The 25102-nt window shown below is 39.4% G+C and overlaps 1 protein-coding gene and 2 long non-coding RNA genes across 4 annotated transcripts; 1 reads left to right on the top strand and 2 right to left on the bottom strand.

Moving 5' to 3' along the window:
* Positions 1-615: 615 nt before the first annotated feature.
* On the bottom strand, positions 616-1958 carry LOC124290536. 2 transcript variants are annotated; one of them, XR_006901965.1, is made up of 3 exons: positions 1735-1958; positions 1031-1123; positions 616-711 (listed from the first exon to the last, which is right to left on the bottom strand). It is a non-coding gene; the product is annotated as an uncharacterized LOC124290536 (long non-coding RNA). The 2 variants fall into 2 exon arrangements; XR_006901966.1 differs by lacking the exon at positions 1735-1958 and having other exon boundaries at positions 1031-1176.
* Positions 1959-3054: 1096 nt separating this feature from the next.
* LOC124290535 lies at positions 3055-20138 on the top strand. The gene is made up of 4 exons (XR_006901964.1): positions 3055-3224; positions 3848-3854; positions 3938-3939; positions 20128-20138. It is a non-coding gene; the product is annotated as an uncharacterized LOC124290535 (long non-coding RNA).
* Positions 9098-20452, bottom strand: LOC124290534 (zinc finger and BTB domain-containing protein 24-like). Its single transcript, XM_046727285.1, is given in 4 exon segments — positions 9098-10285; positions 12363-13061; positions 13063-14061; positions 20342-20452. Coding segments are annotated over 3 exon segments (2607 nt in total). The 5' UTR covers positions 14043-14061; positions 20342-20452; the 3' UTR covers positions 9098-9357.
* Positions 20453-25102: the final 4650 nt, after the last annotated feature.

Below are 25102 nucleotides of genomic sequence, written 5' to 3'. Positions count from 1 at the left end.
TATTCACGTGATTTTGTATGGTTCCAGAAATGTTTTAGAAACATTTTCAAAAACGTTTAACTATAAGGTTTTTAAAATGTTTTCCTGAAATGTTTTTTCGAGATGTTTTGGAAATGTTTTAAAAAATGTTTTATTCACGTGATTTTGTATGGTTCCAGAAACGTTTCAGCAATGTTTTCTACAACATTTAGTGAATATATTCCATAAAGGTTTTCTGAAAACATTTTATAGATGTGATTTTGTATGGTTCTGGAAACGTTTTAATAACATTTCCTTTGAACATATAGTTTTAACTTTTCAAACATATAGAATAGGCCTGATAACAATTAGGTGGTGTTTTGTTTAAAACGTAAACCACTGACACAAAACGTAGAACACTAACAGTTAACAATGTACAGAATATGTGTGTGGCAAATAGTTAGACATATACATAGGGGCGTGTCTCACTTAGAAACAGCGTTAGAAAGGCATATAGATGTCTAGACTGAGTAGACTCAACCCTTTTACTATATAATAGGGTTGGGTCTATACACCTATATGTCTTTCTAACGCTCCCTATGGACATATATAGTTAATCTTTACAAGGACACCAAAACAGATAAAAGAATGGCAGACTTGTAATCAACAATTTTATTAATAATTCTGGAAACGTGTACACATTTTCAGTTTGTTTCATTATCTTCTTCTTTGCTTTTGCAGTCATCCATATTTCTGAAATATAGAAAACTTTCAATAATCTTAAGCAGGTACTTGAAATGTGATATTTACTCAAACCAAGTGACACTAACCAGGAGACTAACTCTTCTACCACGTTTGTACAGACATGTGTTTGGTGGACATGAACACACAATTGGCATGTAATGATTGATATGGTAATATCCAGAATCATGCTGAATACCAAAGATGTAGCAAAGCACAGAATATCACTTACTGGTCAGAGGCTGGGTACAAGTACAAATCAAATCTTGCAATAAAAAGCCCAAAATATATCAACTGTTTATAGACAATGGTATTTAACAGCTGCACTTACATAATTCACAGCTCCTGGATTATTTGATGTATTCCTCCATAAATCCATCATGTGTTTGTATATCCTGGAATGCTTGTCTCATATTCGCCCTTGCTGCAATGAAAATAACAATGTTCCGCATTATCACAAGTTATAAATTGAACCGTTTTCCAGAAAGCATATAAACTAGATCTAGTTAGTCTAAAGCTGAAACATACTATGACATACCAAGTTTTTGGTGGGTCAATGTGTGTATATTTAACACCATCATGTATGACGTCGGATTGGAAATACCTCTGCCCATTTACAACAAACATGGATTACTGGCGAGCGTTTCTAGCCCAGAATCCAAACTGGAATTGATTTATTACACATCTATTGTAACTACCTACATGATTCAAGCCTTACTCGCGGAACAGTTGCAGCTGCAGTACGATTTCGTTGCGAGCATTGTAACCAGATTCTTCAGTTTTCGATCACGATGTTTTCGGTTTTACCGAAACATCATTTCACCAAGAATTGTAACAACTTTATTTGGTCCAACATTTACTAAACTGAGACCACGCCATTTTCACTATGGAATACTGTACCATGAAAAATCATGAAAAACCCTAATCAATACGGTTTCAAACGATGTCACTTATATATTGGTGTCAAACCTCGACTTTGTTTATATCTCCTTCCTGCAAAAGCAATTAGATCAATATTTTTATGTAAATCATCACCCGAGATCGTTAATACCACTTCAGATGCAAATCAATTGCCTATATAACCAAATATAGCAAAAAATCTGTAAGATCTGTCGTCTGCTGGTGACAAGCAATATACCAGATATAAACAGGAAGCCACGTGATCACAACACTCACTCGCATGGCGGAGCGAAAAGTATACAAATCCCAGATGTGGAGATCAGCAACAGTTTCGCCGATATGATATCATCAACGCTATTTTTGTAGGAAACACTTGATATTTTTTGTGTGAAATAGATAAATATATCCCTTTTCACTCAAGGTTAGTAAAATATAATTACGTTTTTGTCTTACATCGTCGAAAAAACCTTGTCACCAGGATTCTCTGTTGGAAGCCTAATAACACTGAATCATGTTTCTCAAAACCCCGCTACTTTTGAGTAACACAGTATTTTAATAGAGTGAATATCAAAATGTACATAAACATGAAAATAGTGACTGTAAAATTAACTCACCGCAACCCAGGTCACATCGATGATCCAGTTCCAGTTGTTGCACCATGAGTCGAATGACAAGGTGGTAGGGTCCTGAATAAACTTCAACTAAGATGGCGGGTGCAAAATTATGACGTGAAGGGTGACGTCATTCCGACGTCATTTCCCGCGGTAACAATAAGGCATTGTGTCGCAACATTTTAAAAATGTTATCAAAACGTGTAGGTGTGATATCATTTCAAAAACCTTTTAAGAACAAGTCATAATAAAAAAACACATTTTAAAGGTGATGACAGATCCGGCTAAAACATTTCAGGAACGTTTTAAGGCACTTTAATGACAAGTCATACATTAGAACGTGGCTGAGTGAGATAATTGTTTGTGATTGCAGTTTATGTACTGTTTATGTCACACCAACGTTACAACAGAAATAGTGTTCTAAAACGTGATGACAATATTTCTTTAAACATGTTCTTGCACAACATTTCTGCAATGTTTTAAAAACATTTCAATCATATGTTATGAAATAGTTTCACCCATGTTACAGCATGACGTTTCTGAACAACATTTTGAAAACATTTCAAAAACATTTTCAGTATTTTTGATATATTCGCACATTATTTGTATGATTATGTTCTTGCATAATCTCTGCAGCGTTTTAAAAAATTTCACTAATATGTTGTGAAATAGATTCACCCATGTTATAGCATGACGTTTATGAATAACGTTTATGAATAACATTTTGAAAACATTTCAAAAACATTTTCAGTATTCTTGAGAGATTTACAAATTATTTGTATGATATGGCACGACTTTCATCATTAAGCTGCTAATATGATGAACATTTTCATCAGGCCATAATCTTGCATGATTTAAAAGTGTATTATAAATTAACAAGTCGGAGAGAGTGATATATTTACAAAATGATCCCAAAATTCACTTGCCAGTCGGGCCAGGGACTGTGGAGATGTACTGGCCCTACTGGATTTTAACTAGCCATGGGCTACCGGGCCAGTGGCTATTTCGCACACTGTTTGTATGATATGGCATAAATGTGGGCACAATGTTTTTAAAACGTAATGACAATATTTCATTAAACATGTTCTTGCATAACATTCCTGCAGCGTTTTAAAAACATCTCACCAATATGTTGTGAAATGGTTTCAAACACGTTATAGCATGACGTTTTTCGACAACATTTTGAAAACATTTCAAAAACATTTTCAGTATTTTTGAGAGATTTAGACATTATTTGTATGATATGGCATATATGTGTGCAAAATGTTTTTAAAACGTGATGACAATATTTCATTAAACATGTTCGTGCATAACATTCCTGCAGCGTTTTAAAAACATCTCACTAATATGTTGTGAATTAGTTTCAAACACGTTATAGCATGACGTTTTTGAACAACATTTTGAAAACATTTCAAAACAGATATGTTCACGGAATGACACGAGTCGGTCATTCGTTCCACTCAACACTCCAGACAGACATTCGGTCACAGAAATAGTTACCTTCTTTCAGTACGTACATACAGTACAACCAGAAATTATTGAGAATTTAAAGGTTGTAAATGTTTTAATTTTTTTCACTCATTACTCACGTATTAAATGTGAATATTAGCAGAACATAACTCCAGATTCAAAGACAGGTGAACAGTTAGTATTTTGTCAAGTCACCATGGGCAACAATGCAGGCTTCAATGCGGCGGGGCATACTACACGTCAAAGAAGTTAGAAAGTCGTGTTCCATGCTGTCCCAATATCGGACCACCTCTTCTTTCATTTCAGCAATATTTGTCACATTTTATTTATTGACACTTTCCTTCATAAGTCCCCAAACATTTTCTATTGGATTTAGGTCAGGGCTATAGCTTGGCCAATCTGTAATAATGTCATATTTTGGGTCCGAAACCAGGCCTGTGAATGCTTTGAACGATGTTTTGGGTCGTTGTCCGGCTGGAAAATCCAAAAATTTCCATAGAACACGTGAGCAGATGGAAGTAAATGTCCCTCGAGAATATCTGTGTACCGCTCACTGTTCATATTCCCTTCAAATACACAGAGGGGCGTTGCCCCTAACACAGATATGCCACCCCACACGTTAAATTTCGGACTGTACTTTGGGCGCTGATACAAAGGTTTTTCAGTTTGTTTGGTCCAGAATTTCAGTGTATTAGGAAATAGCCACACAGAACTTTCATCTGAGAAAATCACATTGTACCAGTTAAAATTTCTATGCTGTAAGCACCAGTTCAACCTTCGCTCCTTTTGTTCAGGTTTCATGATCGGTGATGGAATTCCTCGACTTTTCTGCCAACCCATTGCATGCAACTCAGTTCTAATTGTCTCCTTACAGACAGCCACAGTTCCTCTATCAATCATATCCAGCCGTAGGTTTTCTAAACACCTTCGTTTGTTTTTAGAAACAAGAATACCAAGCCGCCTCCTGTCACCGACAGTCAATTGTCTGGGCCTACCTGCGCCTCCCTGGTATTCAATGCCATATCCATTTGCAATATTCTTCAAAACACGATAAACAGTGTAGGGATGCCTGTTCTACTTGAAATCACTTTAGCTGATCTGATGTCCTTGTTATAATACTCTAAAATCAACTTCCTCTTCTCTAACTTATCCATACTGAGGATCACTGAAAATGTCGTCTGCTAGCAAGTAAACAAAGGGGGATAACTCTTCACAAAATAATGGAAAAGGATTAACGGACTTGTCTCTGTTGAATGAAACCAAGCACTTGATAGCTGGTCAAGGTTGTTTATACTAGAAATCCAATTAAACATATTCCTAAAATTCTCAATAATTTCTGGTCATACTATATCTACAAATTTTAAATGCAAATACGACCCAAAACAACGCTAGCATAATAAAATAGACAGAAGCACAAGCCTAGAACAATATCATGGAGTAATAATTTATACAAAACTTCATTATTAATTATTACCTCTACAAGTGATATATAAGCATTCAGATATTAGGAAAATATAGATACAGAATATCAGTATCAACACTATCAGAAATAGCTTAGAAAAAGACAACAGTCTAAAGTTTTTAATAAAAACTCATTTCACAGACACATTGTCATTATTATAAAAGGTACAAGTTACGACTACAGTCTAAAAGATGTTTCTAGATAAATCCTAGCCTAAGGTAATAAGGACTTGTCTCTTAGACTCACTTTTCAGTAAGATAAAAGCTATGTCTACACTGTCTAATAAATTGCCTTAATATGTTTTATAAAGTGTACATGTCATCGCCAATATTCGAATAACATTGTACATACACTTCAATTTAGGCTCATTAAGATTTTGCCAGTGTAAGCGTGCCTATTGTAATACCATAATCACCCGAGCAACAAGATAAGAACCAGTTTAATTATGATTAGCAGGATTAAGTGTCAACAAAATGAGTCCCAGCAGTTCAATTAGGATTAGCAGGATTAAGTACTCCCCTGTCTTTTCATTTCAATTATTGTTGGGTATTCTAGAGCACACCCCATGTTGTACTATCAACCAACCATAGTAATTTTGTTGTTTAAATTCTAAATAAATAGTTAGGAAATCAAAATGTTTGTCAGTAGGGTTTAGACTTTCCAACACAGGATAGCCCAGAGGGTTGTACCAACTCTTTGTGGCCACCCCATGTTATTCTGTTCTTGATAATAATCACTTGCTTGACAATAATCACTTGCTTGACAACAATCACTTGCTTGACTTGCTTGACAACGCCATCGCCTTTCACAGAATAAAGAAGTTGTATATCCATGAAATTATCATCATTCTCAATAAAATTTTAATTAGCTTCTTGTGACTTCGGACTCTTTGCTGAGCTAATTCCCAACCAGACTAAAGTTCTGTCGGAAATAGAAAAAAACGTTTTTAGGCTGTTACTCTGTATCCCTAAAATTTACACAATTACAAATAGCATATGTTGAAATAACCCACATCGGCCAAACTGGGCGTTCAGTGGGATGCGTAATAGGATATCCAGAAAAGCATTTTACTCGTAAAATCGGTCAAAACTTAGAAAAAATACGAATAGCTGCTGAAAACAATAGAGCAGACTATAGATGGCAATTAGGTCGCTCAGCCAGGTATGACGACGGACTTGGCATGAGTAAACTTCTCAGTAACGAACCTGTTTCAGGCTCACCCTACTCTACTCTGGGGACAGTGGACTGTTCCATAATACCCATAGGTGTTACCCTAATTAACCTTCTGGTTCAGTGTCTGTCAACTGACTGTCTGTCAACTGGGTGTCTGTCAATTCGGAGATAACCATCAAGACGGGTGTTGCTGACGGTAGTTGGAGTCGGGCTTGGGGATAAGGATATTAGCTGAGATAAGATAATCAGTAGAGACATTATCAATACACATGAAAAAGTATCTAAGGTATTTGAGATGACCCCTTGTGTCTGTGGGCAGCACGTGCATTGGTTATCTCCCAATTGACAAACACCCGTTTGACAGACACTGAACCAGAAGGTTAATTAGGGTAACACCTATGGGTATAATGGAACAGTCCACTGTCTAGTGAGAAGAGTAGGGTGAGCCTGAAACAGGTTCGTTACTGAGAAGTTTGATTGTGTGTAAATAGAACTGAAATGATTGAAACATATTATATAGATTCAAGAAAAGGGTTAAGTTATCCAACTTTGAAAAGCCCTCTCCCAATAATAGGATATGTACAACAGAATTTAAGTGAGAAATCGTTTTGTTTGAGAGAAATAGATATGTACATATTTGAAAACATTCCGATTTTCAGTAATTGTGAGACCTGCATTGCCATGTAAGATAAGATTAATATCAATCAGTGATCTAATTTTTAACAATACTTTCTAAAGATTGTAACAGTTTGTGTTTTTGAATAGTATACAATGGACATTCAAGGAAGTCATGAAGCCATTCTCACATCCATGGCCACATTGACATGATACGTCATTTTATTTATATTTATTCTACATAATTAAGTGTACTCACCATATATCTTATATCATATGAATAGAATTTAGGTGCACATTTTTCTTTCACATGGATATAAGATTTATATGATGCAACAGAGTCGCAATTTCTAATAGCTAAGGGAATATTATTCCACATTTTAACTGCTGATGGAATAAAAGATGATGTTGAGTACCTCAGTCTTGTACATGGTTGGCTAAAATTATTCCAGTTTTTTAACTCATAACTTGTCCGGCTGCCTACTACAGGTAGGAGCAAATCCTGAAGAAAAACTGGTGTTCTATTTAGTAGGAACTTTAATTTCTGAAATGCTCCAATCATTTTAGATGTTTTCAATATGATGCCGCTGACTCTCGTTAGACGAGAAGGTTAAACCCACAGTTTATAAAAAGCAACCGTTTTTATAATGCAGCAATCAAAACTAAAATTAAAGTCTTTTCGGTCATCTTTCAAAGTAAATTGTATAGCTCCAGTTATTTTTTGTGTTTTTATTTGGACTATTCCATGAGTAGGTAACAGGAAGTAGCTAACCTGTGCATTGAACCGTAAATGTTGTTTTAAGGCGTCTGCGAACTGCCTGTCTGCGTAATGGGAGGACACCGGGTTTGCTTTTGAGACGATACCTCCAACCTGTTTCTTTTTATAGTGATAGTGAGACTCAATGGTAGCTATATCCTTAATAGTTTCAGTATTAAAGTTGTTATTTTTGACGTCTGCAATCGTTCATTATGAAGCTAAGTCTAATGTCAAAATGGACATTCAAAAAGTGTCATTTGTTATACAGTATCATCGCACACTATTTTGCATAAAGCCATGGTCTGCTCCAAATAAATCTCTTCTGACTGAAAAAAAAACCGCATTGCTCATTTCTGCACTAATATCTCCTCAGTAAAATCCTTTTTAACGTTTCCTATCTCCCTACCACTGAGACTGTAGTTAGGCCGAACTTAGTTCAACAGTTCACACTTTCACATATTAACTACCTAAATTGTAGATATAAATGTGAAAAAAACAGGGTTTCTGTCTATTTCTGACAGTACTTTAGCAGGACATTTAGCATGTTTAGAAGTGGGTTTCACTAGAAAGCTCACTGTACCTTACACATTCGACCATAATAACAAGCTGCTACACAAGCACAGGTGGATAAAAGTTACTAGAGAAGTTCAAGGATCTTCTTAACCGTAAACTCTTTAATTCCTTTCTACCTCATTTTGTGACAAGCCTGACGGAGTTGTCTCCCCTGCACTTTATTTCTAAATGATCCAGGTTGAAATAGGATGCTGCCCATTTGTGTAGTTCTGGATGTAGTAGTTCTGGATGTTGTACTGCCTGAATACACAAAATATGAAAGACACCTAAAGTCTTGTTTTCTAAGCGTAGAGTCGGTGATCTCATTGCAGTGATGGAAAATCCTCCAAAATTGAGCAAAAAATGCAATCCATGAAATGACTTCGTAAAATGTGTTCTTCAGCATCTTTTTGCCATCAAAGTAAAATATATACTACTCAAAAGAACTTAGAGCACAAGCAGTTATAACATGATTAAAATGTCAGTTGTGCTTGTTTTTAGAAGTATATTTTACACTAATTCAAAATCCTTTCTGTCCAGATTCGATTTTTGTGGAAGTAGCAGTGGCTGAGTAGGTTAAATTGCTGACTTTGAGTGCTCACAAATAGGTGCTTGACAAAGTGAGGGTTCAAATCCCAGATGGGACTCAACCTAACAAAAGTACTAGAATCTGTGCTTTACTGAGAGAGTGTAACCCCAAATATACCATGTTATACACCAGTGGACAAGTACCAGTTCCTATTTTGCCTCAGATGCCTTAATCCCACTCAGCACACATTGCGACCATTTTACAAGTCCTCAGACAAGGTTCTCCTAGTTATGGGAATTCATTGACAAAATCATCTGCAAAAGCTGTAGTAATCTTACTGTACACATTTATTATCTTAAATTGCCTGAACCACATTTCAAGTGCATCAACATGAACTTCCTTTGAAAAAACTATGCTGTCTTTATGTAAACACATTATCATCTTCCACGTCACAAGTCTGTATCACAATCCGATACATATTTCACCTCCAGAAATCAAACAATCCTTTGATAGTTTGCAATGTAACAAAGTTCATTGTTGAAAGTAATAAATAGCAATTAACACGCAATCAGAAGTTGGACATAAAACGTCAGCTCTCTATAGAAGCCGGATGTTGCTGAACTAGGATCGTCCCCTCTGTCCCCTCTGACGTGGTGACTGGAACAAGACTGAGATTCATGCCCTCCAGTTCTGCCTCACTGGCTTCCATCGTGATGACAGTCGGGAGGTTGCCCTGAGCCCCATCAATGAGCTCGGCCTGCTGACTACTTGCACGCTGCAGTGCCTCGATCACCTCCATCGGCTGTTCGAAGTAAACCTGCTCCGTTGCCTCCATGCCCTCTTCTGCTGCTGCCTGACCTCCTCCTTCCCCTCCTCCAGCAGGAACATGGAATGTGATGGTGTGGGTTGTCACCCCCTGCTCCGTGGAGGAGGATTTGATGAGAGTCTGCACACCACCAAGGATGTGCGCCGATTGGGTGGCATTGCCTTGTGTGTGCTGTGGGTTCTGGGATATAGCACTGAGGGCCTGGTAGATCAGTGAAGCTGCTGAGACATCACCTGACACCAGTCCTTCACAGTTTGATAGCTTGGCTAGATCCTCAGCACTGATCTGGGCCTCCCCACTTGCCATTGTCTGGACCTGCATCTCCACAGCCATAGCTTCAGGACTTGGACTTTCCCCAATGACAACAGCATGGGCTTGACCAGCCACATCAGTGGTGCTCTGGACAAGCACCTGCTTGGCAGTTGGCTTTACTTCTGGGACAAGGCCATTCTTGTGGTCAAGCAGATGTTGTTGGTAACTCTGCTTGTTGACTGTTCGGAAGATACAAGTGTCACAAGCATAGATGCCTTCCTGACCTGGATGTTTGTTTTTCATGTGTGTCTTCAGGGAGATGGCCTGTATACAGGAGTAGGGACAATACTGGCATTTATACTGCTTCTGTCCTGTGTGCCGCATCTTGTGGCGACGGAGTGAGTTGTGATCGCCAGTCGCGTATGGACAAACATCACATCTGAAATTGAAACAAACAGAAACTCACAATTTTTCATGTTTAATGACATATAAATCACCTTTAAAGGTCCACAAAGAAATAACACTGAATTTTCACATTGGTGACATTATGTCCACTTGCAGCAGTGTATGAAATAAGCCAAAAATCCAGCCATATATCAGGGCTGCTAACTTCAAAATGTTACGTTACCAGCTCAAAATGGATTTAACCAGACCAAATATGGTGAATTTACTGATGTATGGAAGATAAAAATGTTTTACTAGACCATCGGGCTCGCTAGCTGTAAATTTAGACCGTCCGTCAGAAATCTAGACCAGTCTCAGGCGGTTGGAAGGGCCTTATTTCATACACTGCTTGCAGTAGCTAACAGTTACTAGCCAGCTTAATCCTTGTGCCTTATGCTCAAGATATTTCAGGATCTAATAGATATCTTCGTCCAAATATTCAGTGGATAGTTCATGTAGTCTTCATTCTTTGACAAACTAAGACACACAAGCCAGCACCGGAACAAGTCACAAATATACTCATAGGATATATAACCCTTCTATTACCCAACTCTTCCAGCTAACGGGATCGGGCATTCAGGCTCGCTGACTTGTTGCATAGATCGATGCTCATGCTGTTGACCACTGGATTGTCTGGTCCAGACTCGATTATTTACAGACTGCCACCATATAGCTGGAATATTGCTGAGTGATGCGCAAAACTAAACTCACTCGCTCTACTACCAAACTCTTCTACTACTGAACCGTTCCACTACCCAACCCTACCCAGTTCCCTGCTGCGGGTCTCAAGAGTTGGGAAGAGTCAAATTGGAGATTTTTCTACTGGACCCTGGTAAAAACTATTGGATACATTAATTAACCAATCTGATCATACATACATTTATAAAACAATCTGACCATGCACATACTGAAGTTGACTGATGCTTTCTCTTCACTCAAACATGTAACATTTAGAAGGAATCATCCTCGATAATCTCCAAGGTATACATTACGATAAATCTCCACTATAGTATACCCTGGATGCATCTACGGCTTGGCCCAATGATTTTCTTACCTCCCTTTGCCGGCTCTGCATTCTCACAGTAGCCAATCAGATATGCCACTGTTACAACCGAGCTTGCCAGTGTCAACAAAAATAGTGGTTGCAGCCGCGAAAGTTTGTTCGCAGTGAGACTCAGATTTTGGGGAAAACATACAGACAAATTGACAGGTCTGAAACCTTAAAAATATATATGTAAGAACTTCTTCTACATCTTTCAGAGTACCCCTGCAACAATATCTTATTTTGTTGCCAAGTTTAATCGGTTAGATAATTTAAAAAGCGAAAATGAGTTGTGATTGGTACGCTCAACTTCCCAGCGTAGACACCTGATTGGATAAAAAGCCAACCAAGGGAGGTAATAAAATCATCGGGCCAAGCCACAGATGCATCCAGGGTATAGTGGAGATTTATTGTAACGCATACCCTGGAGATTATCAAGGATGAGAAGGAATATGAATACCAGAAAACTTTAGTTTAGCTATGGACTTTCATTGCTCTTGTAATTAAACAATACCGTATTTGACCATGATGTCAAACCATGGTTCCTATTCTACACCCACCCTTCACACCCTTATTACATACATATATATATTATATATGATGATATATGTGATATACAATAACATATAATGATTTACATTCACATATCATTACCATAAATATTTTATAGCTCAGTGCCCACCAATCACTGTAGTTGCTTAGACAGCTTGGCCACACTGTAGCAAGTAGTGACAAATTAGGAATAGTAACTTTCAGTGATCAGCTACAATTTAAACATGGGGTGATTTTAAGGGACTTCATTCACATAGGTTTGTGACTGAGAATCAACCATTTTCTTGTTGACCTCGTACAGACAGACAGACAGACAGACTATAGTCCAGTGAGGACTTGAACCTAGAACTTAAGCATTTATCATTGTTTATGAGCCAACAATTATGTCCTACCCATGGAGCTCCTCCTATCATAATGAGCAAGCACATTCACAATAACATTACTTATTACTTACTTATAAGGTTTTATGACCACTTACTTGAAAGGTTTCTCGCCTGTGTGTGTTCGGACATGGAGCTCCAGCATGGCCTTCCTGGAAGCTGCATGTCCGCAGTAGGGACATACATATGGCTTCTCCTTACTGTGAACTGCTTGCATGTGTTTCTTCAGACACTTCCGGTTAGCAAACACCCTCTTACAGACTTCACACTGTTTGGTGCTGTACCAGCGTTCTGGCTCCTTCACCCTGTGTTCCGTATGGATGACCTGATGGTTCCGCATCTGGCTGAACTGTTTGAACCCTTTGCCACATATATCACACGTGTAGGGTCGGTTTTCACTGTGTATCTCCTTGTGGATCATCAGCTTGTGATAGGTGTCAGTCTTTGATCCACAAAGCTCACATTCAAATAAGTCACAGTCAACCTCATGTTTCTTCCACAAATGAATTCTCAAGTTCTTCCAAAGATTGAACTGTTCTTGGCATTCAATACAAGAAAAGTTAAAATCCTTATCATTGTGACACTTCACATGCATGTCTAGTGCACTTTGTGCCTTGAACTTTGCATGACAGCCAAACAGTTTGCACTTCAGAGTATAAGCCTCAGTGTATGTTCTTCTCTCCCTCTTCTTCTTCTTCCTCCTCCCGAGGAAATAATCCTCCTTCAGAGCTCTTGGAGGTCTGATCTTTCTTTTTCTTGCGACTCTCTCTGCCTCCATTGATGTCATACCCTGGCTCCCAGTCGTCGTCATCCTCATCAGGATCTTTGGCTTTAGGAGGTGCAGCTGGAATGGTCGACTTCCTCTTCCTCCCCGGCTTCTTTTTCTGTGCAACCTGAGTGCCAACACTGACCAGACCTGTTGCATCCTGCTCACCATTTTCTCCACCAGCAAGAAGAGCACTGTGAGCTGTGATCATATGTTCTCGACACTCGTCGATACTGCCAAATCCTGTGCTGCACTGGCCACAAAGAAACAGCTCCTTAGTTACAGGAGCCGATGCTTGGTTACCGTTAGCTACAGGGTATTCTGCTATCACAGAGTACTGACCGATGTTAGGATTATACACTGCTCCACTGAGGTCTAGAGTTTGTATCGCACTTGCAGGCAAGCTCACTGAGGCTTGAGAGGCAGAATTGGATGAAATAGTTAAAACCGTGCCACTGCTATCAGCAGCCTCAGGATTCAAGCCATTGGGCAAAACAACAGCTCCTTCTGAAGGTGTTTCTTCCACTATAATAAACTGTCGCCCTTGACCATTAGCCTCACTACTAATAGCCAATGCTACAGGAGTAACACCACCATCATCAACTTCTTCATCCTCAGGACCCTGTAAAGGTGCCAACACTCCTTCAGAGGAAACCTCCCCGACAACAGTCCCAGTGACTTCAGGAACACCTTCAAGTTCAGATTCTGCACTAGCAGATTCTGATGGACAAACTGGTGCATCCACTGTGGCATCATCAACTTCTGAAGCAGCCACAGGGTCCATCACAAGTGATGGATTGACAACAGACATGCCTGGAGGGCTATCTGGTTGTGTTGGAGACGATGTAATCTTCCTTGGCATGTGAATCCTCTTGACATGTTTGCCCATGTCCGATGGTGCTGTGCAGGTAAAGGTACAGAACTTGCAGCTGTAGGTGGTGACCACGTTCATGAAGTCCTCCCAGTTCATGTCCTCCTCGGACATCTTGTCACCTTCTGTGTCTTCATCCATGGTTCACAAGGAAGACAAGCTGTAAAACAATGAGAAGAGATTCATTGCAATGTATTTATCTATCTCAGAGGTTACAGCATACATTTCATTAGTAACAGGCCTTGGTGAGTGAATGACATAGTGAGAGTATTTCATAAATATCTTGCATTTTATTCTGTCAGTTTGACCTCCACAATATCACAGTTTATCCTACAGCTGACCTTGACCAGGAGAGTGAGTGAGTGAGGTTTTAAGATCCCATCTGTCTCCTGCAGCATTACTGGAGCTTGATCAGCAGACAGTGAGCCATTAGCAAAGGAAAGTGTTGTTTGCCCAAAGTACATTGCTGCAAATATTATCTTCCTGTTGACGGATACACACGAATTTCTTCACAAATCATCAGAGTATATGGCCTTTAGATGTAGTTTCACCAAAGTAAACTAATCATTGATCAAGTCAAAGAGATATAAAGCTATTTTAACAGAGGAATTTTGCTGCTTTGACAACGTTATATGTTGTAGATCTGCAATATATTCAAAGATTTTCTTGTAGACAAACATATCACCCTGAAACAAATGCAAAACAAGTGTTTGCCACTGATATGGCAATGTCCCCCGCCACTAAAGAATGGAATATCTATATTTAATACTTTTCATTTTTGGGTCACATACAAGATGCCTGAAATGACTGGTGTCTGCATAATCACCCAATGTAGGCTGTCAACATACTTGAAAACATTGGGTGCAATGTTTTATGAGATATCGCCTTTAAAAAGCGGTCAAAGTATCGTGATGACCTTGAAGATAAGGTCATGGTCACCCAAATTAACTGGTGTCTGTGTAATACCCCAATGTAAACTGTCACCAAATTTGAAGACATTGGGTACAACAGTCCATGAGATATCGCGTTAACAAGAGTTAAAAGTGTCGTGGTGACCTTGAAGATAAGGTCAAGGTCACCCAAAATCCACTGGTGTCTGCGTAATCCCCCAATGTATGTGGTCACCAAATTTGAAGACATTGGGTACAACAGTTCATGAGATATCACGCTAACAAGAGTTTGAAAAGTGGTCAAAGTGTCGTGGTGACCTTGAAAATAAGGTCAAGGTCACCCAAATCGACTGGTGTCTGCGTAATCCCCCAATGTAGGCTGTCACCAAATTTGAAGACATTGGGTACAACAGTTCATCAGATGTTGCGTTAACAAGAATCGGGACGTACGTACGGACGCAACTGAATACATAGTCCCCTGTTCCGCATTGCGGCGGGGGACAATAAAGTTATGTAAATGAAAGTCAGTCTGCAAGAGAACCCATGAGTACTAAAGGGATCCTCAAGTCTCAAGTTACTTTCACCTGCCTCCGTGGTGTAGTGGTTAGAGCGTCCACCTGGAGAGCGGAAGGTCGCGGTTTCAATCCCCGACCGCGTCATACCAAAAGACCTTAAATTATGGTACTTGTTGGTTCCTGCCTGGTGCTCGGCATTAATGGGTACAACAAGGACTGGTCGGCTCGGAGTCAGTATAATCATGATAATGTGTCTGAGTGGGGTATTCATGCTTCACTGCGGCATGGTATCTCAGTGGGCTAGCACTATAAAACCAGCTTTAGTCTGGGCTAGTACAAGCAGCCGCACATACACATACACACGCATGCACGTCGTCATATGAGCGAAATATTCTCAAGTACGATGTTAAACCCAATTTCACCTCACCTCACGTTACTTTCAAAGCTGAAAAGAGAATGCCAGGACCAACCGAGAGACCGGAATAAAAATGTTATGGTTAATCAGTTTATAAGGTTACATATTTGACGTTGAATTATATTTAACTGTTATAAGGGCCAGTAAAAAGAAAGAGGCTTTAACGTATTTAATGCTTAGTTTACATTATACGTTGTATGCTTCTCTCGAGTGTAATACGGTCTGATGTATGACTCTTTGTAGCAGTGTCACTGCTACCAAAGAGCGTTCATCAGACTGTACTACCCGAGGGAGAAGCATACAACATATTTATCTTACCACCATGTTAAATGTACACAACATCATTTTATTTTATGTTAAAGATTGCAACCGACCATATGACATGTAAACAAAATGGCGTCTGCCTCTCAACTGGATTTTTAAAATCAGCGAAGCATAGTCTGACAAGCTTAAAACTGCTATGAAAATAGTTAATTATGTTTAAGTTGAGTGTGCAAACCACTCAATGTATAAACTAGCTTAAATAAAGCAGTGAAAGTCGGTAAAATAAATCTGTACAAAGTGAACACAAAAACAGCTGATCGAACGCTTTTCGAACTCCGGGCACGGCATGCGTTATATTTTGACGTCATACCATTGTTAGCACTTGGTGGTTACAGTGGCAGAGGGTAATATTTTTTCCAGTTGTCATCCTGGGAGGGGTGACACGGAAACTTGTTAAAGCGTTATTGACCAATGAAATTAAAGTATTTTACATGAAGGTAAGATAAAATTGAATGTTTCCATGTTAAATGTTCTCTGAATCCAGTATAAACAATATAACAACAAAGCATCCAGGTTTTCACTCCAAGGGTTCTTCGTTTGGAATCAAAGACAAATCTCTTGCATGAATATCGGCTGCTCGAGCTTACATGGGGAAGAAGGGGAATTTGGGGTGAATGTTTTATTAAATACCTGCATTTTCTCTGAGATCTCAAAGAGAGACTAACATGCTAGCAGCTTGCAGAGGGACCAAGCAACAAATTCTTGATATTGAATCAAGTATTGATTGGGTGGTTGTTGGGATTGTCGTTACATGTTGCACTGACCAATATTACAGCTATATGACGGCAGTCTGTAAATAATCAAGTTTGGACCAGACAATCCAGTGGTCAACATCACGTACATCAATCTACACAATTAGGATCAGATGACATGTGTCAACCAAGTCAGCGAGACTGACCACCCAACCCCATTAGTGGCCTCTAACGACAAACATGGGTTACTGAAGACCAATTCTAATCCGGATCTTCACGGGTCGTATCAAGCTTAGACAGGGTGAGGTGAGGTGAAATTGGGTTTTATGTCGTGCTTGAGAATATTTTGCTCATATGACGACGTGCATGCGTGTGTATGTGTATGTGCGGCTGCTTGTACTAGCCCAGACTTAAGCTGGTTTTATAGTGCTAGCCCACTGAGATACCATGCCGCAGTGAACATGGTGAAGCATGAATACCCCACTCAGACACATTATACCGACTCCAACCGACCAGTCCTTGTTGTACCCATTAAGGCCGAGCGCCAGGCAGGGACCAACAAGTACCATATTTTAACGTCTTTTGGTATGATGCAGTCGGGGATTGAACCCGCGACCTTCCGCTCTCCGGGCGGACACTCTAACCACTACACCACGGAGGCGGTCTTCGTCGTATCAAGCTTAGACAGGGCTATATTGTTTGTACAGTGGCAGAGTGAGTGAGTGAGCTTATATTTAATAATGTTATTATTACTGGTAAACGTGTGCTCAACTGAAACTGTTATTTATGATATGTCCTGAAATAAAAAGGGTAATATTCTGTCATTGTTACCACTGTAAGGCGCCAGGACATGCATTAATTTTGAGTTGACCCATCACCTATTAGAAGTCTTGCCATCTAACACGATCAAGCTTGCAGAGGCAACTTGCTACTTACCAAATCTCAAATTCTAGTCATACAAAGGGTACATTTCCAGGAAACAGTCATTATTAAGTGGGGTGAGTAATCATTACAATACATACCATTAGATAATTTGACAGGGATCATTAATTTCATAAAATGGACCCGCCCTCCATTAGATGTTTGGCTTCTATTATTTGTTCAGAGCAAATGGCCCGTGACACATGGCATGTAATAAAGAAAATATACCAGTGTTTTCATTTGTGGAAATACAGGAGCCATATTTTTTTTAGATATTACCGACATAAAGCAAAGCACTTCAGGACTAGATATTAATACAGTAGATATGATGGTTGTTTTTTTGTTGTTTAACACTGCACTCAGCTATATGACAGTGGTCGGTAAATAATGGAGTCTGGAACAGACAATCCAGTGATCAAGAGCATGAGCATCAATTTACACAACTGATATCCGATGATATGTGTCAACCAAATCAGCGAGCCTGACCACTGATCCCATTAGTCACGTCTTACGATAAACATGGCTTGCTGAAAACCACTTCTAACACAGATCTTCACAGGTAACAGTGGCTAATTATTTTCATGATTATATATATGAAAATTCTTTACAACCATCAATTTTTTTACAAAAATATAATTTGAGTTTTCTTCAGATATGACAAATGATGATTTAATTCATGCAGGAAAGCAATGAAATGTTTTATTTTTGCATTATAGCATTATAACATGGCTTTACAATTACTCATCATTTGCATAATTTTCTGAGGTTTTTTTTTTCCGGTCAGCTTTTACTTTCACTGAGCCAAACACAGTTTATCAAACAGCTGAGCTGGACCGAGGGATCCTATGTTTACATGTTATAATGAGTGAATGAGCGAACAGATTGTGGAAGCTTTAACCATTAGTCTTGCCCCAGATTTCACATTGAGCAATCTCTCCTTAAAGCTTCTGTGCTTGTTTCATACACACTGGCCTTGACCTTTGATAAATTTTGTCATTATATGAATATGGTAACCTTGGTCTTAATCTTGTTTTCCCTCTTATGCATATCCAACTGACAAATCAAAGCACAGGGAAAGCGAGTGAGTGAGTATGGTTTAACACCGCTTTCAGACATATTCCTCCAATATCATGGTGGGGGGACAGTGTGTGAAATAGCCACTGGCCTGCTAGCCCGTGGCTAGTAAAAACCCAGACGGGCCAGTTAATCTCAACAGTCACTGTCCCGACTGACTCGCTGTATGGCCGCGATCTGTAAATAATCAAATCTGGACCAGACAATCCAGTGATCAATAGCATGAGCATCAATCTATGCACCTAGATCCAATTAGTCGCCTCTTACAACATGCACCCTGAGGAGTGGATTGAGCTCACAGTTAATGTAATATGGGACACTATATCACCACGTCTCACTGTCTGATTGTCAGTCCAGTTAAAGTGTTTGTTGGTATTTAGGAGTGATACACTTAAAAGGTGAAATGTATGGATGTCATCTTCTGTAATTTGAGGATTCAAAGTGTATTTTAACTTCGGGTGATGAAGGGTAAGAATATACCTTGAGATGTTGAGATTTCAAACTTCAGTATCAAACATGATCAAAGTGCTCTTGTTATGTTTTCTGATGTTAAACCATGCATAGTTTTTACTTGCTTTTGAGGACTGCAGAATAGAGATAGAAACTACTGCATCTGTGCAGTATGGTTTCTCATGGTTGGGGTTATTGTAATGCTAACACATAATATGATAAACAGCATTTTACATAACAACAGGTCTGTCTAGTGTTGCCATCAACATTTCTTTCCCTGATGATTTTCATAATCATTTAAAATTTCCTGTACAAAGTACGAAGATTTCGTGTAATGAGACAAAACATAGTTCTTGTAAAATCACCACCAGGCTATATAAGACCTTTACTGTAAGCAAGTATTATTATAGGATAATTATATAGCGCACATATCCACGCAACTATAGCACATACATGCTCATAAGTAAGTAACTAGCTACATCTTGATAACCAGTCAAAAACAAAAGGCAGCAGTTTATATTGGCACCCTGAATAGACAATATAATTACCAAACTTCTCCTTTAAATTTAGGCCATGTTATATATTTTTTTTTATTTTGTCAAGTTCCACCAGAGACCATATAATAGATGGTTCCACATGCAATGTACACTTGTTGACATTACTAATCTGGTTCTAACATCTTGGAAATAATATTGGTTGTATTTCAATGATTAGTAAAATATATTGGAGGCTATATGAGCAACTTTCAACGAATTTCGTCATAGAAATGTTTAACCGCTTACTTTGTCGACTCAATAAAACGTGAGATGCATGCATAATATTATTAAATTATATTTTTTTCTAAATACAGCTCCGCACAACACTCTTACATTACTCAAGTAGATGCATATCTTTTATAAACTACACAAATACAAAGGTTAATGGCGACTGTTGGTTGCATTTCAGTCATTTGCATTGAAACAACTGCAGCAACAAAATTGTAAACATTAGCACGTGTTTCTTCTGAACTCTCGTGCCCACAACTGCAAACGATGAACATCTATCCTCGACGCCATTTTGCTTTACACGACAACTAAGAAAAACAGCTGGTGTAAGCCGAATATAGTGAATTTGGAGACACACGATTACTTGTTTGTGGCAGTTTAGGTTTAAACCTTACCTAATTCATCGATGTTGGTGCAAATGTCTTTGTATTAATCTTCTACATGAACATTATCTGCTATAAATCAATATCGCACGAGGCTTTTCGCATGTTGGATTTGATTGGTTATGTTTGACCTGCCATCTGTTGGCAAATGGTTCATTAAAGGGGAGCAACTCCTGTAGGCGTTGGTGCAGCTGTTGAGCCAGCTTTCGCCGGACCAGCCACAGTTCACAACTAACGGGAAATGTTTCTTACACGTATTTCCATAAAATTATGCATTTGATATTGGTCAAAAGAAGTTAAAGTACACCCGATTTTTAAAAATAACTATTTGTAATCTTAAATGACATATACGTAATCCCAAATATAACACGTACGTGATAATCTCTACGCTCTCGTGTCTACGCTACAAAAATAAATTAAAAAATTTAACTAACATTTTTTCACAGTAAGAAAATCACTAGATCACATATTTACTGTCATGTTCATAATTATTTGTCGTATTGTGTTGTTGTTTATACACTAATGCGTCAATCAAAACTTCTTTTCAAAAGAGATCACAACGCATTGTCACTGACTAACTTTGGATGGGTCACAAATGGATTGAAATAATTACCCTTCCCTCATGCTTGTCGTATCATTTCAGGATGACCCTTCCTATGCAATGTAAATATAATGTTCACGAAAATCCCTCCAAACACAAAATGGAGGCACCTTTTATTATTATTTTTTAAATATGTATACTCATGCCAATAATGGTTGTCCCCCTTCAATTTTTTAATTGGAGAGGGAGTGTGGGTGTGAGGTGTGTGTGGGGTTGGGGTGGGGAGGGGGTGACAACCATTATTGGCATGAGTATATTTCAATGGAAATATAGTTGTTGTTTTTTATCGTACCACCAATTAATCACCGGTCCCCGAATGAATCTGAAGGATCCAATATATGCTTACCAGAGATATGCGTTCTTTACCCAGTTTGAGATGGTTAAGTGCCCGCTGATATCTAACTTCTCTTTACATACATTCCGTTGCAGAAGAATGTGTATTGCGTAGCTGCCAGTAATAACAATAAGGAGAATATCTATAACGCGCCATTTCCAGGCTAGATATCCCGCTCAAAGCGCACAATCTGATCATTATTACCCCGGATAACCCAAGCTGCCTGTTAGGCACTAGAAGGTTAATAGTCTCTCGAGTTTCTACTGTGTGAACAGCGGCAAGTTTGAACAAACTCACTTGCCTAAGTAGTCTGTTTCACAGTCCCTGAACCATATTATCTTCCCCAATGCTTAGCCCTCCCTGCAATGTTGAAGCCCTAAATGAAGTAAGTCTAGATTTGCTCAGGTTCCTGAATCTCTGGTCTCACTGGGGCTCCTTTTCAATTTAAATGGGTTTATTTGCTTCTATCAAAATTATATGTATTCAGGGACTAAACGTCAGTCTATTACCAAAGGTGAGACCACATGTATCACATGTGCTTCGTTGTGGGGCCCGACTGAAGGCCAAGAAACCCTCTGGAGTTAAGCTGCCCAACACGGTCACCCATCCAAGAAATCTCCGAGCCCAACGTTGCTTAACTTCAACTGACTGTGACCTGAGCGCTATGCACAAGACCACACGCCACCACAAACTGATCGAGAAAAGCTCTAAAGTCCGCTTTAAAGACCAATCTCATCATGATCTTTAATTTTCAATTATCGATAAATGTTCCTGTTATCCAGTGCCATTCTCTCATTCGATATTGTGGTCAGTTGCTGAAAGGTCCGTATAACCACATTCAATTACCTATAACACTTACATGTACCCGCGAAGAACCGGGTTAGAATAGATCTTCAGCAACCCATGCTTGTCGTAAGAGGCGACTAACGGGATTGGGTGGTCAGGCTCGCTGACTTGGCTGGCACATGTCATCGTATTCCAATAGCTTATATCGATGCTCATGCTTTTGATCACTGGATTGTCTGGTCCAGACTCGATTATTTACAGACAGCCGCCATAAAGCTGAAATATTGTGAGTGCGGCGTTAAACGATAAACCAACCATCCTAACACTTACATGGCGACTAACCTGTCGACGGCCTCCGTGGTGTAGTGGTTAGAGCGTCCACCCGGAGAGCGGAAGGTCGCGGGTTCGATCCCCAACCGAGTCACATCAAAAGACTTTAAAATATGGTACTTGTTGGTCCCTGCCTGACGCTCGGCATTAATGGGTACAACAAGGACTGGTCGGCTCGGAGACAGTATAATGTGTCTGAGTGGGGTACTCATGCTTCACTGCGGCATGGTATCTCAGTGGGCTAGCACTATGAAACCAGCTTAAGTCTGGGCTAGTACAATCAGCCGCACATACACATACACACGCATGCACGTCGTCATATGAGCAAAATATTCTCAAGCACGACGTAAAACCCAATTTCACCTCACCTCACTAACCTGTCAAGATCCCGGTTAGAATTGGTCTTAAGCAAACCCATGTGTGTCGTAAGAGGCGACTAACGGGATCGGGTGAACAGGCTCGTTGACTTGCTTGGCACATGACAATTGTCATCGTATCCCAAAGGCATAGATCGATGCTCATGGTGTCAGTCATTGGATTGTCTGGCCCAGACACTATTATTTACAGACCGTTGTCATTCAGCTGGAACATTTCTGAGTGCAGCGTTAACCAATAAACATGATACCAAACTATAATTAATATAACACAGAATTCTCAAAATCGACGGATACCTGTTTAATCAAATCGTTTCGTACACTAGATTTTTAGCCTTTTTGGTGATGTTTTCGAAACTCAATCCTTTTGATATTCGGCCTGAGGATTTTACAACAAATATTGTTCGCTGGACATACCATGTGCCAAAAGAAGTAATTGCCGTTATATCATACCACTGTTTCTTTCTCTGGTGAAACGTCTCAACTCACCTGCACTTACTGCAGATTATGCAAACTGTCATTTTCAGGTAAGGTTACACAGGCTGCCTTGCGGAGTTGCGTCCTTTATGTCTGCCAGGATTTGAAGTATCTATGAAACGTTATTTTCGGACTCAGAGATGTTTACATTCGACAAAACAAAGTAAGAAAATATCAAAAGCAGGTTGAAATGTTTAAAACATACAAATATACTTGTAAGTATCCTAAAAAACACATGGACTATGGAATATATACATAATCATAATGGCCAGGTGTACATACATTCCTTGTGAGTCATTACAATGATCTGTATAATGATATCAATTTATGTTCTTATTCCATATATATGTAGTCTGCTGTTTGCAATTTTAGTCGTTATTACGATGCATCCCGCAACTCTTTGCGGACCCTAATTTCACACAATGGTTAAACACATTCACATTAAAATTCCATTAGCGACCTTGGTGAGAAGGTCCCCATCCTTCTTTTACTGGTGGAGGAGGGTGAAGTGGATCGGGTGGCCAGACGCGTATACTTGATTGATGACGTGGTCCGTTGCTCTAGTTTGAACAACTGGTTTGCCTGGTCCAAATGAAATTATTTACAAACCACAGTGATGTACCTGGAATGTCGACCTTGAATAACTCAACATTCCCTGTCATGATGTACATCTACTGGGTGAATCCACGGGTGTATTCGGTCTCTTCCATGCTTCAAGGAATAACAACGAACATCTGCTGCCCTGTGCTTGAGGATTACGCGGATAATGCTAGTTACACAGAAACGTTTCCATTTCACACATGTCACTGGTTGCTCAAAGTCATATGGAAGTTATTACAAAGAAGGCTCTTTTGCAAGTACCAAGCCTAAGTGCAAGTCGTATCTACAAAGATCGTAATTCGCTTACTGTAACACTGATTACAGAGTCGTAGCACCAAAATCGCTCTGTTGTCCAAAGTCTTCATATTTGTACCCATACAGGAACTATTGTGGTAAGAGCCTTTCCTAATGAAATCAAAGCCACTTGTGCTACCTGCATATCTTTAAGCAGGTATGAAACAGAGTCTGAGGAAGCTGTCCCCATCCACACGTGTAAACTGTGTGAGAGTGTGGTGTCTGAGATCCAGCACATCAACAGTAGCTGTCCTGTCCTGATATACAACAAACAGCTTATCCATATAGAACAGCATCTCGCCTATATCACCATTTAGTTGATTCAGAAATGTCGCTTTCTTCCCGGATCCTGTCAAGTCAAGCCTGAATATGTTTCTTCTCACAGTATAGTATAACATGTTATTGCGTATATCTAGAGTGAGAGGTTTCATCCAAATCCCTTCAGCCAGTCGTTTGATTCTGGATCCGTCATACTTCATTTTGACGATTGAGAAAGAATAGGACACATACAGAAGACGTCTTTTCGTGTCCAGGGCGATATTCCTTGGATTGCCGTCATCCTTATACTTGCTGATCACCTTGTAATGGTGTCCAGTAGTGTTCATCATGCTGACCACTTTGGATGTCCAGTCGGACATGAACACTTTACGTCTCTTACCGTCCACTGCAAGGGAGAACACTATCTTACCCTGTTGAAGTTTGGTAAGATCTGATCCATCAAGTCCAACAGAGAATACCGCATTATGCTGGTGCCGGTTTGAACCCCAGAATATTTTCCGCGACTCTGGGTCAAAGGTTATGCCTTCGACGATTCCTTCTGTTTTTATGGTACCTCGAACACTGGTGTTTCTGAAAGCGACTCTTGTCATTTCGCCATCATCGTTCACAATCAGGAGACTGTCTTGGTTTTGGAAGCGTGGCGTATCAGTATGAATCTCAAACGAAATGTCAGCGGTGAGATTTTGAACAGGTGTTAA

The sequence above is a fragment of the Haliotis rubra genome, unplaced genomic scaffold (genome assembly GCF_003918875.1).
Source record: "Haliotis rubra isolate DU_JTF1 unplaced genomic scaffold, ASM391887v1 Scf469, whole genome shotgun sequence".
NCBI classification, from domain to species: domain Eukaryota; kingdom Metazoa; phylum Mollusca; class Gastropoda; order Lepetellida; family Haliotidae; genus Haliotis; species Haliotis rubra.
Note: the sequence above shows the minus strand (reverse complement) of the source record. Positions and strands in the feature narration are given on the sequence as shown.